General features: G+C 40.1%; 1 protein-coding gene across 1 annotated transcript in view; it reads left to right on the top strand.

Annotated features, from left to right (window-relative positions):
- The window catches only part of LOC111871970 (lachesin), a gene marked incomplete at its 5' end in the record, with an annotated part of 138,003 nt that overhangs the window by 102,964 nt on the left and 19,476 nt on the right, over window positions 1–15,563 (top strand). The window contains 2 exons of the mRNA XM_023865413.1: window positions 4,161–4,244; window positions 12,357–12,467. Of these exons, the coding sequence (XP_023721181.1) occupies window positions 4,161–4,244; window positions 12,357–12,467 (195 nt within the window). The remainder of the gene's footprint in view (window positions 1–4,160; window positions 4,245–12,356; window positions 12,468–15,563) is intronic.

Here is a 15,563-nt window from a genome sequence, read left to right as displayed (position 1 = left end):
AATGTTTTTTGGCTGCAAATGTTAAGAACGGAAGCAGGAAGCTGAGGACTTAGTTTGCGCAAGTAGGGACTCTACACAGACGCCGTATCTTGTTTCCTGAAGAGAAATATAGAGAGAGAGAGAGCACTGTTCCTCAAAGAAAGGAAATTGCTACGTCAGAACATAATGCACTGAACTACAATGAGGGCAATTATCAGACGTAACAATGACGCTGAAATTAACTTTTATATGTCTCCAGTGGCTTCAAGCTCCTCCTTATTGCAAACGGGCTGTTGATACTCGAGAAACTTAACTTTAACTTCGTTACTTGAACGAAACCTTGCACTGACTGCAAAGGTTAATTCTTAAGCTTACTTATTTCCGACAGTGGCGCCGTTGTCTCTTGAAACAAGGACACTAAACCGAGCAAGCTGGAGTTACAGTAATGTACACTTGAAACCCGAAAAGGGAATCAGCATCTCGCTTGATTCTGGCGTAATTTTCAGCACTCTGGCAAGAATTGTGGCATGGCTAGAAGGGTACAGTTTAAATATAGCACATGGGAGCTCTGTAAGTGAACCCAATTGGACCGTTGAAGGTATTGTCTTCAGTGTCACATCTGAAGTGGTTCTAGAGCCAACATGGTTTCAGTATACCGAGAGCTTCAGAACCGTGTTCACACACAGTGGCCTTGGGGTAGTTCAGCCTAATTTACTGCCTGTCATTACTTCAGTATTATGGTATTTCCTCCAGTATCTGCATAACCTTCCAAAAAGTAATTTTTCAAGAAAATTTAGAATACACATCGGTGTATTTCTCTGCCTGTGACACATTATAAGTCCATTTGATTATTCTTTACAGAATTTCTCTAACTATATTAGGTGATTAATATTGTGTCACGGGAACATAGTTGCATCGCCTCTGCTGGCCTGCGCGCGCCTCTTCTGTTACCGAATTATCTAGACCCCCTTCTCTAAGGAATCCGAAAGGACCGCGGCGCCTGGCCTGAGCGCTCATAACTCGAATCTTTTGAAATGTTCGTGGAAGCAGATATCTGATTAGGAAAGCGGAGGTCCCGGCCAGCAATCTAGAATCCTCCCTTCCTCTGATGTTTTCTTAACAAGGGCGTAGACGGCGGAGAGATTTAAGATCCTTTCAGTTCGTAGTTCAGTGTAGTCGAGTGGCGTAGAAGCTATTGCAGTGCTGAGACCAGTGGCATTTCTGTGAACAAAGAATTGATCTCGAGGACATAAATGACTATAGAAAGTGGGACGCTAATGACTCCATATATCAATAATTCTGAATATATATCGTGGACTTCTCATAATGTACGGTTCTGCATTTTCCTGCTAGGCCAACTCCAGTCTGCTTTCCTCTCAGACTATGCAGGAATATAGAAAATTACATTTTCACTACGGTGTACTGTTGATTTCAAATCATAACATTATGGAAAATGAGTTTCTATTTAATTTTTAACAATCACATGTAACAGAAGGCATGAGGTAATATAAGTATTCTACTACAATTGTCCCGTGATGTTAATGTAGTCATAATGTCAAATTTAAAGTCACAAAACTAAAAAACTGTATAAACGTGTCACAGTTTCTTCCCACATTCATTCACGCGTCAGCTCATGTAGCTGGACGACATTTGTTCTCTGGAAGAGGTTTAATCACATTCTCCTGCATATCCCGCATACTGCGTGCGGGGAAGGGGCGTTGTACGCCGCTGGCAGTAACTAGGTAACATATATTGCGTTGAATAGTGACATTACAGACGAATGATGAATTTAGGAGGGTTCGGAAGAAACCGATGGTGGTCTTGTCCAGGTGCTATTTTAACATTTACAAGAAGAGACTGAAGAAAACTACGAGAAGCTTCAGGAAACCGGCGTCCCAAAGAGATTCAAAGAGAATGTCCCCGAAATACTAGTCTAGAGTGTTGTCGCTATGACAGTTCTCTCGGTCCCTTGTATCCTTATGGAGCAGAAGGAAAGTACAAGTATGTGACAGTTTTCTGGATCCCTTGTATCCGTATGGAACAGAGGGGAAGTACAAGTATGTGACAGTTTTCTGGGTCCCTTGTATCCTTATGGAACAGAGAGGAAGTACACGTATGTGACAGTTTTCTGGATCCCTTTTATCCTTATGGAACAGAGAGGAAGTACAAGTATGTGACAGTTTTCTCGATCCCTTGTATCCGTATGGAACAGAGAGAAAGTACAAGTATGTGACAGTTTTCTGGGTCCCTTGTATCCGTATGGGACAGAGGGGAAGTACAAGTATGTGACAGTTTTCTGGGTCCCTTGTATCCTTATGGAACAGAGAGGAAGTACAAGTATGTGACAGTTTTCTGGATCCCTTGTATCCGTATGGAACAGAGGGGAAGTACAAGTATGTGACAGTTTTCTCGGTCCCTTGTATCCGTATGGAACAGAGGGGAAGTACAAGTATGTGACAGTTTCCTCGGTCCCTTGTATCCGTATGGAACAGAGAGGAAGTACAAGTATGTGACAGTTTTCTCGATCCCTTGTATCCGTATGGAACAGAGAGAAAGTACAAGTATGTGACAGTTTTCTCGATCCCTTGTATCCGTATGGAACAGAGAGGAAGTACAAGTATGGACAGTTTTCTCGGTCCCTTGTATCCGTATGGGACAGAGAGAAAGTACAAGTATGTGACAGTTTTCTCGGTCTTTTGTATTCGTATGGAGCAGAGGGGCCTTTCAGTGGAAATCAAAAATTTATGTTCGGTACAACATAGCCCAATTGATTTCAGTGCACACTTTCGAATACTGACTGACATCTTTGTAATATATGTGTGGAAACTTTTTAAATACAATGAACCAACATGACACTACTGAGGTTACAGTATGTAATAAACAACACTAGAGTCACAGATCCTGATCATTATCCATTCATAAGTAAATACAGAGGGATTCTAAATTATTGTCGGCGTTTCGGTTTATAGGCCAGGGAAATGCCGACAATAATTTAGAATCACTCGGTATTATTTTACGAATGTTTCCAGAAGACATTTCAGTTATCTGTTTCTACAGGAAAGAGTGTACTGCAATTTGTCTGCTCGAAATTGCTGCCACATTTCTATTATAAACAATCATATCATTTACAACTACTTTATTAAAACCATCACATCACAACTATATTAAAGTCAGTGCCTAGTTTGGCTCTGCTACATGTTTCGGCTATTAAAAGCCGTCATCAGGCAAATACATGGCCAAATAAATCATGTCATTACCGCAAATAATTTTGTAACTTTAAATTTAGGGTCACATTCGTGGAATAAAGTAGACACAATACGTATATTGTATAATTATAGAAGAACTAAATAATTATATTTTAAATTATAATCATTTGCATTGGTTATATTTTATCGTAAAAACGCAGAACTGACACAGTATACCAGGCAAGATGAGAAGCCTAATTTCTGTCTGCATTGACAATGGTAATGTCACAATTTTGGTCAGCTGTTTTATAAATTTCAAGTGCTTTCCAAAATTCGCCTCCTGCTGCTTCTATTTATTTTCTTAATGAATTAGTCAATGGCCTCTTCCGGCTTTAGAATGTCCATCATTCTCTTGGTCGCCCAAGATCCTCTCTATCTTTGTCGCACTGAAAGAGTTTGTTTTGGAAATTTATAATTTCCATTCTGTCCTGGCCTTTAAAGCGTTCTTTCTTATAAATTGACATTTTGTCTTTAATTGAAACTTATATGGATGCATTTATAATTTATCGCGTTAGAACTGGCACAGACTTTAATTTTTTTAGACGTATTATTTTAGGTACCTGTGTCCAATTTGAATTACGTTTCTTTCACTTCCAGACTTAACTTCCACTGTCATTGCCTTGTAAAAGTTCATTTTTTTTCTTCTCCCTTGCTAAAATGAAAATGGTCCCGTATTATAGCAAAATCCAGCTTTCCACGAGAAAACCGACTGATGGCGAAATGAGATGTAGAGACTGAAACCCGGAATTCTGTATTCGCTTTCTTCTCACCATAAACAATGTACTGAAATTCACTAGGAGAAGAGCAAATTACTGTGATATTTTCTAGCAGCACCTAGAATCCCATAAAATGTATTACGTATCATCAGAAGATGAACGTAACAGCGGCGCAGTATCGTGAATACTGTATTACTGCAATCTGTTTGTCTGGTTGCAGATCAAACCTGGGACGGCGCAGGGGACATGAACAACTCTGTGTACAGCAATCCCAGTTTGCTCAGTGGGCACTTGTCGGAGAAAGGTAGAAATTACGAGTATTATTAGTTGTAGTAGTAGTAGTAGTAGTAGTAGTAGTAGTTGTTGTTCATGATGATGATGTTTTATAAAGCCAATTAAAGTTTCAAATGAAAATTTTATAACAGTTAATCAAGAATATACAGGATATCCTAGGATGAAAGGTCAATACTTTTGGAGGTCACAGTATCGATCATTCTAAGCAAGAAAACGTATGTTCATGTGTCCTATTCCGAACAATTTCCGAGCTAGAGATGTTTCACTGTACAGTATCAAAATTGTTTATAAGAAATATGTCACGTACTGTTTCTAATGCAGGTATTTGTTGTTCAAGTGACAAAGTTGCCACAGTTTACTTAGTACAATACATTTTATAAAATTCCACCGTCAATTGCAATGCACCTTGCAACTCGTGTGTAGACGTGGAGTGTTGCTTGTCTCTACAGTGTAAAGTGTACTGTACAGTGAAATGACTCTACCTCGGAAACCTTTCGGAATAGGACACATGCACATATACTTTTTCTTGCTTCGAATGACCGATACCGTGGCCTCCCAGAATATTGACCTTTCTTCCTGGGACTTTCTGTGCAACTCCAGTAATTTGAGATGTTAAAAAAGTAGCTACATTTATGCTAGCTACAGTGTTTGATAGAATAACGGTATGCTCCAATCTAGATTAAAAGTTTTCGACCAAGCTTGTTCATAAAAAATGTCTTCGTCATAAATACACATCCTTTTTACAAATGGTAGCAGAATGTCACGGTAACGTGCACCCGCACTCAATTCTGAATGCCCTTAAGTGTAGAAATTGGGATGAACCTTTTAAAACGAAGAGTTCCCACGTATAGCTACAGTTTGCACCGATGACGCCTCAACTTGTCATTAAGAAATTACAACTTCACTGAATATATCTGCTGACATCGATGGGAATTGATTTTCGACCATGTCGAGACTGAAATACCGACTGAAGTAACTGAAGTTTTTTCGGAAAAATTCGAGACTGTAATGCCGACTGAACCATAATTACTTTTCTCATTACCTCATCATGGTATTTAGTGTGAAAACTACCAAAGCTTTCATTTAGAGACATAAAATATCCCAGCTAGCCTTGGGCTTTTATATAGGCATAGAGATTATTTTTATTGTCATTGTTTTTATTATTATTACGTAACAGTATTGTGGTTTCCACAAATAAATGCCAAAATCTATTTCCTGCCTGGTTAAATATACACGTATATCCCTGAGCTGGATAATTATCTTTAGCACTACATCCAACCCCGTTCTAGAACATATCCAGCGTTCTGTGCACTGAGTATCAGGGATCCTTTCCCTGGGAGCAGAGCGGTGGAAGAGCGAATCTTATCACTCTTCTCTATCTAGTGGTCAGGTTACACACGTGAGACTACTTTCATGGCAGGGGCTTAGGCACAGGTGCACTTCATTCCTACTCGGTTTCCCAACATTCGAATTTCGGGGTAAGCTCTGCTGGCTGTATGGTGCGTAATATTGTATTATTCACTGTGTGCAATTCGGTGGTTTTCAAAGAAAACTCCTAAATGTGTCTATGGGAAATCCCGGTTACTTCTGTAACTTGTTAACAGACTTTTGTTCTCATAACTGACGTTGTTTTAAACTATTCCTCGGGCTGAGGACATCACATCACATTTCACACAAACGCATTTTTATAGACTCGGAAGGTACTAGTACTTGTTTATTTTCACGTTGTGCTACCGTGTGTCTGCCCATCATTATGAGCTGCTTCTGTCGGTTTCGTATCCTTGTCTTTCGAATTCCGGCTGGAACCAGGAGTTCTTTCTGATATACTCGTACTTGTTGCGTTATATCAGTTGGCCCCTCTACACGAGCGAAAGTTCCAATCAGACTCATTAGTGAACGCAATAAGTTCAGTCGTCGCATTCCATTTTAAGACAAATGTTGATGTAAATGTTCCAAGATATGGTCATTAGTTTGGGGTGCGTGACGTCTACTCTGGTTTCGCTATTCCGGCTTTCAGGCGTCATGTAATATAATAATTCAGTCATTTTATTTGGTGCTCGATATACACGTACTTGGGAAAGATTCACAGAGTTGGAAAGAAACTTCATGACATCCTAAATATGTAGCATATGAGGTTCTCACAGAAGTGCTTAAGAAGAATTCTGTCTCCTGGCATGTATTGCTGTGTAGCCAGGTGAAAGTCAACAAACCTTTCGGAGGAACATGCCGCCTCTATTCTAAAGTCTAAGAATAAGCCAAGCAAAAACAAGTGTGAAGGATGTCGGATTTTACCTGCTACCTGCCCAGTGTTGGGTTCTGCTCGGCTTATTCTGCAAGCCTGAAGATGGAAACGACATATTCCTCCGAGACTTCTGTTGAATCTCAAAGCATTATACTGCGTTGTNGAGAAACAAATTCGACGGTTCGCATATTCATGTTACATGTGTATTACCCATTATTGAGAAAAATGCCTGAATGAAGGTTACAAATTCACCATCAGGCAACCGCTGTGTAGAATTTAAGGCGTGGAGGCTAAGGGGGCTTTCATTGAGGCAACACTTCCGAAGGTGACCAACACGCTTTACTTCTCAGTACTTCCAGGTGGATGACATGACATGTCATAATACGAGTATTATGCTAGATAATGTCCACTTTCATTAAATTCATATCGAGTCTCATGAAGATGAACCAATAACTTTCTTAGCTGACAAACTCAGTTTCATTGCCCCGAAAGGTCATCTCTTAAGGAAACCAGCACCAAACCTAAGCCTTTAAGGCGCGGCCTCGCCATAGCTCAAGCGGTTAGTCGCTGGCTTCTCACCACGGCGGCCCGGATTCGATCCCGGGCCTGGTCAAGTGGGATTTGTGGTGGACAAAGTGGCGATAGGGCGGGTTTTCTACGAGTTCTTCGGTTTCCCCTGCCAATATTCATTCCACCAAATTCTCCATCATCACAATCACCCAGGGCGGCTACAATAGGCCAATCAGTGGACGCCGTGCCAAGTGGACCCAGCTGGACTCCACCCCCCACTAAGCGAATTAATTTTTTAAGCCTTTAAGCCTGTTTTTACTCTCGCGTATCACATTCAGAATGGCTGTAAGCCTGCCGTGCAGTATCAGTATCAATATATACCCTCGGAGCTGGGTTAGTGTGCAACGTGATCGAACATGTGCTGGTGGACCATGCAGAACCAATCGTGTTACAGGGATACATTCATTCGTGTTCCTGTTGTTCCACTTGGAGCATATGGCATCCGTGAAACGCTTCGTTTCACTTCAGTTTCTTAATCTGACATACAGTCAGTAGGAGTCGTCGGACGAGTGATCAGTCCGTCGCAAGGCCGCTGTCTGCAACACAGGGAAGCACAAACACAGAATAAACGCACACAGACATCCATACCTCAAGTGGGATTCGAATCCCCGATCCAAGATTTTGAGCGGGTGAAGATATACATTTTGACCTTGAGGCCACTATGATCGGCCTTTGCCTGAACTACACCTCTCTATAATCCACAAGACCCCTACTCTTCACACTTTTACATAGTTTTAGAATATAAGGTCCTAGAGTCACTAACGTAATTCAGACTTAATCTGTTTAACAGGAGAGGTAATATAATATGATCGAAAATTACCTGCTTCATGTAAAATTAGAATATCTCTGCTCTGCTTTAAAGTAAAAAGAAGTTCATAAGTAAGAATTATGTTGATTCTACACCCCTCTTGATTTTATGTTCAGTTACTGTACTGTATATTCAAATTTGCCGGTCACGGTAGCCGAGCGGTCTAAGGCATGCACTGTCTTCGCTCGCTCGGAAGCCGGGATCGTGGGTTTGAATCCCACGCAGGGCATGAATGTTTGTGTTCGTTTTTCTGTGTTTCTCTACATGTAGAGGCCTTGCGACGAGCTGATCACTCGCCCAAGGAGTCCTACCGTATGTGTAAGATCTAGTAAACCGAAGTAAAACGGAGAGTTTCATGGAGGTAGGCCTAGGCCCAAATTGGGGCTGTAGCGCCACAGGAAAAAAAAATATTCAAATTTACCAATTGCAGAGCTAGTTAACACTCAGTACAGAATGTAGAGAAACCTACTTATTCTGTTACATAATTTCTTCATCATCGGTATTTGAAGTTATAGACTATAAGGTGATTCACAGTTTATATAACGTGCCTTTTTTCACGTTGAACCGCTGTCTTTCTCGATTTTTCTTTTTTATATTTCATTTGAGGGCAGAGTACCATTGATCCACAGATGCGTATCAAAGGAAAATTCGCTTTGTAATTTTAATGCAGATCTCCCACACAACGTTTAATCGAAATGCTTTGATATTCTGTTTGAAAATCCAGCGGACAGATACGTTTTGCTTGATAATTTTGTGTAAATGACTCATAAAAGATAGCTAAATGCATATCATCATTTGGAAGTGTAAAATCACGCATGTAACTGCTCTAGCACGGCCTTACACCCAGTTCACACTTAAATTCAGATACGCATTTTGACTGCTTGGTCTTTAACGCGATGTTTAAAAACAATGGGTCGCAGGGGATATTTCATTTTATTACCACATTTGTATAATGGCTGTTATTTACTGAAGTTATTGAAGTGATCCCGGATAGACTTGAAAGGATTCTGACGATGGTGTATACTGTACTTCTTTTGGCTTATTTTGGACTTCACCCATCGTCTGGCATGTAAAAGACAAAAGACAACGACGTTTCGGAGACTGGATCTGCCTCCATTTTCAGGTGGATAGGGAAGGATAAACCTACTCAGTTGGGCCCGCTAGAAAGAGCTAGTCTCAATCACTGGACCAGTGATTGAGACCCAACTGAGTAGGTTTATCCTTCCCTATCCACCCGAAAACGGAGGCAGATCCAGTCTCCGAAACGTCGTGGTCTTTTTTCTTTTACATGCCAGACGATGGGTGAAGTCCAAAACAAGCCAAAAGAAGTGAAGTGATCCTGTATTTAAGCATCATCTTGCATTACTACATCTAAAACTGTTTATGTACTACACAGTCCCTCAACAGTGTAACAAACTGTCCCTTCTTTCTTACACACTCACTTTCTTAGACACTTGAAGATGGTCATTTAGGGCCGAAACATGTTGCGTCGAAAGTGAAAGTGTAAGAAATAAGGAACACTTTGTTGCATTGTTGTCGCACTTTGCTAGTAAATAAACAGTTTTAGTTACTGAAGTGATTTTTGACAANGCATACACACAGAATTACTGGGGTTTTGGACTTTCTCCATCGTCCGGAATTCTAGGTAATAGAGGAAATCGCCAGCACCCTTTAGAATCTAATAGTGCATACAGATCCGTAAATACAAAAAGTAATTGTGCCAATTGATATTCGAAAAACGGTCTTCGGAGGCTGGTGGCCCGGTTTCCGCCAAATTGCACGGAGCCAGAGCGACAGGACGGACAGGACGGACAGGACTGTATCAGCAGATCGTCTTCAGCTCGTGAATGACAGGATAGGATTTAGTGAGGAAGCGGAAGAGATTCTTGCCTCATAACACTGTGTAAAACATTCAGTAACATCGAATGGCTGTAGGTAATAAGGGGACGCAAGAAGGAGAGAAAGCAACACAAGATACTATAAGAAGAGAGACAGAGAGGGGACAGAATGAAAGAAAGGGGAAGAAAGTAGTAGCAAGTCTCATCTGTCCTTCCATTCTTTTTTCTTTCGAGCTCTAATGAAAAGCTTCTCCCCTCTACCACTTAGCATTAATTACGATGTTCATTCGAAATTCTCTTTCGGTTTGCTTTCTTTCCCGTTTCGAAGCCAGCAGGCGCATCGCGCAGCAGATGTTCTGCTGATTTAGAAATCAGGGATGTTGAGTCTTTCTAAAGGATAGGAAAGAAGAGATGGTTGAGGGAGAGGTGGATGTTATGGAGCGCAACTCCCCCCTCCCCCAGTTCTTCATACACCAGTCTCTACGTAGCCCAGATAATAGGATACAGGAATAGGCGAAATTATTACGAAATCAGAAAGGCAAACATGGGAACAGGAACGGGGAAACTTGGAGCCATAATAGAGTCGGTACAGGCTTTTCCTCGTCTCTCGTCCCCTGCTCTCGTTTCGATTTGTATGACAAGAATAACCCACATCCTCTTATATCAGCCCCCAACAAGAGAAGATGAAGGTTTGTCAAAAATAACTACATTATATGAAGAATTGAGATGCAGACCTGACATCCAATTTCCCTGTCAGTATCAACAAAATGTTCATATAGATTTTAACTCTAAATGTTAGTGTTTTCACAGTTCACTGGGGAAGGATGTAATACAATTCTTCTATAATTTAATTTCGCCCCTGGTGACTCATCGACGTTCTACTAATAGAGTGGGGTCGTCAAACCCATTAAATTCTCTAGAAAGTCGTCAAATGTACACAAAATTAAAATTTCGAAAAGAAAATAATACAAAGTAGGTTCGGAAAGTAAAGCATTGTTACTGCATACTGCTTCTTGCATTAATACGCTCGATGCGTTTAATATCTCTGCAAATTCACTTTCAACTGAACGTAGGCAAAGAAATAGATGGCATATTACTGCGACCTACGATGTTAAGTACTTCAGAATTCAGCCGGTAAACTACGATAGTAATACCTATAGTTTCAGTGCTCTGAAATATAATGTTAAGTGCAAAGGAATAGAATTAGGACTTCAGCACTCTTAGGCTGTCCAAATGACATTAATCCTCCTGTGTTCTTTATAGCTCACGTTGCTGTGAGAAGTCCTGTTTGTGTATGTACCTGCTGTGCTAACCATCGAATTGTTACTTGTTATAAATAATGTACACATCGTTAAGAGGTGCATATTTAAATTTGGGCCCGATTGCCGTATCAGCCGGGATACAAAGCGAGACCCTTTTTGTTTTTGTATTGTTTCTTCGAAAATGACCTTGTTATCCGGCCCATAAGAATAATTGTGAAGTTGGTTTGGAGGAATAACCCGCAAAACTAAATGACATTACATTTCTTCAAACAAATGCTTCGCTTCTGGTCTCATCATGGAAAAATAACGGATCGCCTTATATTTGGGCTTATGCTCTAACTCTGCTTTCACTTACACAGCCTCAGATTTCTGTTTCCAAAAATAAATTTGCTCCCAGTTAAAGTTAAAGACAATATTATCCATCAGTGGTTCCGATACAAATAGCAGTTGTACAGAACATTACGTACGAGGGGTCTGCATGACTAGTAATATTGGGTGCTGGATTCGATGTTTGGAGTTATTGGCATTTATTTATAACTACAGTCAACGTAACAGCTCACAAATTGAACTCCTTCTTAAGGATGTCTGTCTGATGAATATCTGTGAAGAATCTCTCACTGCCTTGAATGCACGAATCAACTCCATTTTAAACTGTCACGGGGCCCGAATATAAGTCACCATATCGAACAGTCAGCTGTCCTCTTTTATTTTGTTGGTTGTCGCGGAATCTTGTGTTTAGCAACTTGCTACCTGGCGACCACTCGTTTTTTGTTATTTATTGTTGAGAGAACGTGAGTTCCGAGCCGTTGCTAAGCAGTGCTGCGGCTTTCAGCCGTCATGTCACAATAATGTACAAGTATATACGATTTAAATCACCCCCAGCATTTCTCAGTGCTTCTTACTGTTGTATTTGAATATAGGAAAACATATAAACCTTTCTTTTCCATTAAAAATAGCATACAGATTTAAACTTTAGGTTAGTGTTTGGATTTTTCAAAGCTATATACGTACAATTTGCAAGCGAGAGAAATTAGTTCTTTTTCCAAATGTGTTAGTTCGTAACTGTTATTCTGTATTGGTTTATATTGATTGTTCATGCACAAAATATGTGTATTTATTTTAATAATTTCGCAGCATAACTAATAAGTCTAATTCTATATAAAATTGCCGTAAAATCTAATTAAGAAGACATTAGTATGAATTCGTAACAACGTTGAGAGCCGAAAGTGGATGAAAATGGCCTTTAAGTGCTGTCTTTCCCTTAGTGTGAGGACGGCCCCGGAGTGGAGCTTGTTTCTGTCCCCCATCTCATGCAGAAGTTCGCACCTCAATACAGATGTGGCGTGATGCGCAGGCCAGGCACAGACTCAATACTATCTATCGTCTTTATGTCTGATTTCAGGTTCCAAATATTCATCCAACATAAATGAAATCGACAAATCAGAACAGAAATCATCACCTGATGCGACGGGGAAAGGTATTCCTTACGAGTGGCCGCAGAATGACAGTGGATGTAAGTACCACTTTGTCATACATCCTACGCCTCATGACATGTTTGTCATGTGCGTGTTAGAGAAACGATTTAACACACTTCAACTTGCTCTTCATATCACGCCATATTCTTTCATCCAACATTATATACATATATATATTTGCAGCAAACAAATCGTCATTTCACCCTCAGGTCCGAAAAGGCTTAGGGGTAGCTTTAAAATAATAAATGTCTTCGTCTTCATTTCGTTCCCCTCTTTTCTTGCCCTTCTTCTGCTCTTGTGCGTTTCTTCTTTCTACAATACCTCATTTTCCTTTCGAATAAATTCCTTCCTACTCTTCTGCTTTTCTGCTCTAAATTTATCTCTTCTCTTATTACCATCATTTTCTCCTTTTTACCCCTTACACTTCTTTTCCCTTGTCTTTTTCTTAGTCTACTTCGGTGTGTTTATTCGTACAGTGTGCTTTTGGGGTACGAAAGGGGTATAATAACCCCAAGAAATGGAAAGCACGCCGAAATGAAGCTTTATTTTCGTGTCACACTACATAAAACATAGGTTCCGCTCAGTTTACCCTCCCGTAACGTAGGCATTGCATCGCATCTTATTGCGTAACATGAACTTTTAAATACAAAGAAATTTCTAATTGCCAAAAAAACCCGTTCAAAGACATTACTGAACACTCTTCAAATAATACCTTAATTCTCTAATCAGAGTAAATAGTTATTTAATTGGTGAAGAAAAGGCCGCGCCATAGCTCAAGTGGTTAGTCGCTGGCTTCCCACCGCGGCCCGGGTTCGATCACGGGTCTGGTCAAGTGGGATTTGTGGTGGACAAAGTGGCGCTGTGGTAGGTTTTCTCCGAGTACTTCGGTTTCCCTTGTCAATCTTCGTTCCACCAATTGCTCTACAATCACCCTCACCTATCATCTGGGGCTGGTACAACAGGTCAGAAGTGGCCGCAGTACAAGGGACTTAGTCCAACCCCGCTAGCAATAATAAAAGAGATGTTGAAGATATTTCTTGTTTTTGTGGAATTCGAACGTTAACTGCCCTGTTCAAAGAAACCCTCAATTGAACTATGTTTTGATGCAGTTGAATCAAGTGCACAATTTAAAGTATTATTTATCCAAGATGCATTTAATGTTCCTCCATGAGTTCCTAAAACTCCCAAACTGTTTTCGCTCGGAGGAGTTGTACAAACTAAGCGTTATGTAATTTTTTCAGATTTGTTTGAATATTAACATCTCATTGGAATGCCGTACCCGACATAACGTCTATTTCCTGCGAATTAGGAAACAAAATGAATACCAACTGAAAACCAGCCACAGTTGTAATCTTTGCGTGATATTTTTATGCTTTGAGTTTTAAATAAAATTTTCCGCACTTCTTCAATTAAATTTTCACTTGAATTTCGATTAAGATATCATTCTGATTTAATACCCGAACCCAATAAGTTTTTAAATCTTGAGAAATTCCAAGAAATTTAAAATCTTATTTCGAATTTCATAATGGTGAAAACTTCGTAAAAAATTATGTTCATATGAAAAACTACATTTCATTATAATAAAGAACTTAATTATTATTTTTTATTAATGGGAAGTTGTGGTCTAGTCGTCAAGAGTTCCTGGCTACAGATCTACCGGGTTCGATTCTCAGCGCTACCAGATTTTCTGAGAAATGGTGGTCTGGAATGGGGTCCACTCAGCCTCGTGAGGATAATTGAGGAGCTACTTGAATGTAAAAGTAGCGGCTCCGGTCTAGAAAACCGAAATTAACGGCCATGGGGATTTGTTGGGCCGACCCCACGACACCCTCTGTCCGCCAAAGTTGACAGTAACTTCGGCGACAAACAGCAGTCGCTCGGTCAGTATAGTACGCTTGCGAACTAAAGCCACGGAATTAATTTTTTTATCTAAAGGAATAGTTGTTGAATTCTTTAAAGATGAATGTGTTATTACAATTCACAATATTTCTGCAAATTTATTAGTGGTAGATCAGGAATTTATTTCTTTCTAAATTGCCCTCGATCGTACACTTTCACTGTAACATAGACCACCCTGTAACAAATCCCACTTGACCAGACCCGGGCTCGAACCCGTGCCGCCGCGGGGGGAAGCCAGCGACTAACCGCTTGGGCTATGGCGCGGCTTTGGGCTGGTCCATTACCTTCACTTTCAATAGTACTATAGACATATTAAATTCCAAATTAATGTTCCCATCTCTCAGAAATATGTTATTAGATGTGTTATGGTTCCTTAGGTTTGAATTATTTATATGTAAGCCAATTTTATGGTGCATTTATTGGCCTATTCCTCAGTGTCCTAGCCTCATAAATTCCTAGCAGACGGAGCACAAACTTGAACCTCTTCCACACTCATGAAATCCTACCCACTCATTGTGAAGCATCTGTCCGTCTCCGGACTTCAATTTCTTCTTCTTATGCGCTTCTATATAATTTTTTGTCTGTAATCTCCAATCTTATCCCTCCCTTTCCTTCTCTGTTCTCATTCTTCTTCTTCCGCGATTTCTTGCTATTCCATCATGTCTGATGGGGTTTCTTTCCCGAGAGAATATATCGAAACAGATCGAGAGATCGATCACGGTCCAGAGAGTAGTAGCCTCGCCGCGTCAGTCAGTCAGTCAGTCAGTCAGTCAGTAAAGAACTCTTGGTACACTATTTCCACTCAACAACGAGGCAATACTTTGTCGTTGAAAAATTCTCTCCTTCTGTATTCTCGGAACTTGATCTTAGTCTTGTTGATAGCCATTTCAGAAAAAGAATGAAAGGAAAAGATATAGAATTTTCTCTGGCGACAAAATGGAATACAGTCTTGTTTCGGAAATATTGTATCGACACGTAGTGACAGAGTTGCCTGAAGATGACCAAATGAATGTGTGGTTCATATGCGTCAGGTTTTAATGAAACTTTACTAAGGAGACAGAGAGAGATTCGCGACTGTATTTTTCTTTAAATAATGCCTTCTTCAACATCTTATTCGATACAAGTAGCCAAAAGGCAATCATTTCGTTGATTTATTAGATATGGATTCAGTTTTCCAATCATTTATTTGAAACGCCAATACACTATTGTGGTCGGAGTTCATTATTATTGTTGTT

This window comes from Cryptotermes secundus, unplaced genomic scaffold, assembly GCF_002891405.2.
Source record: "Cryptotermes secundus unplaced genomic scaffold, Csec_1.0 scaffold149, whole genome shotgun sequence".
Taxonomy (NCBI): domain Eukaryota; kingdom Metazoa; phylum Arthropoda; class Insecta; order Blattodea; family Kalotermitidae; genus Cryptotermes; species Cryptotermes secundus.
Note: the sequence above shows the minus strand (reverse complement) of the source record. Positions and strands in the feature narration are given on the sequence as shown.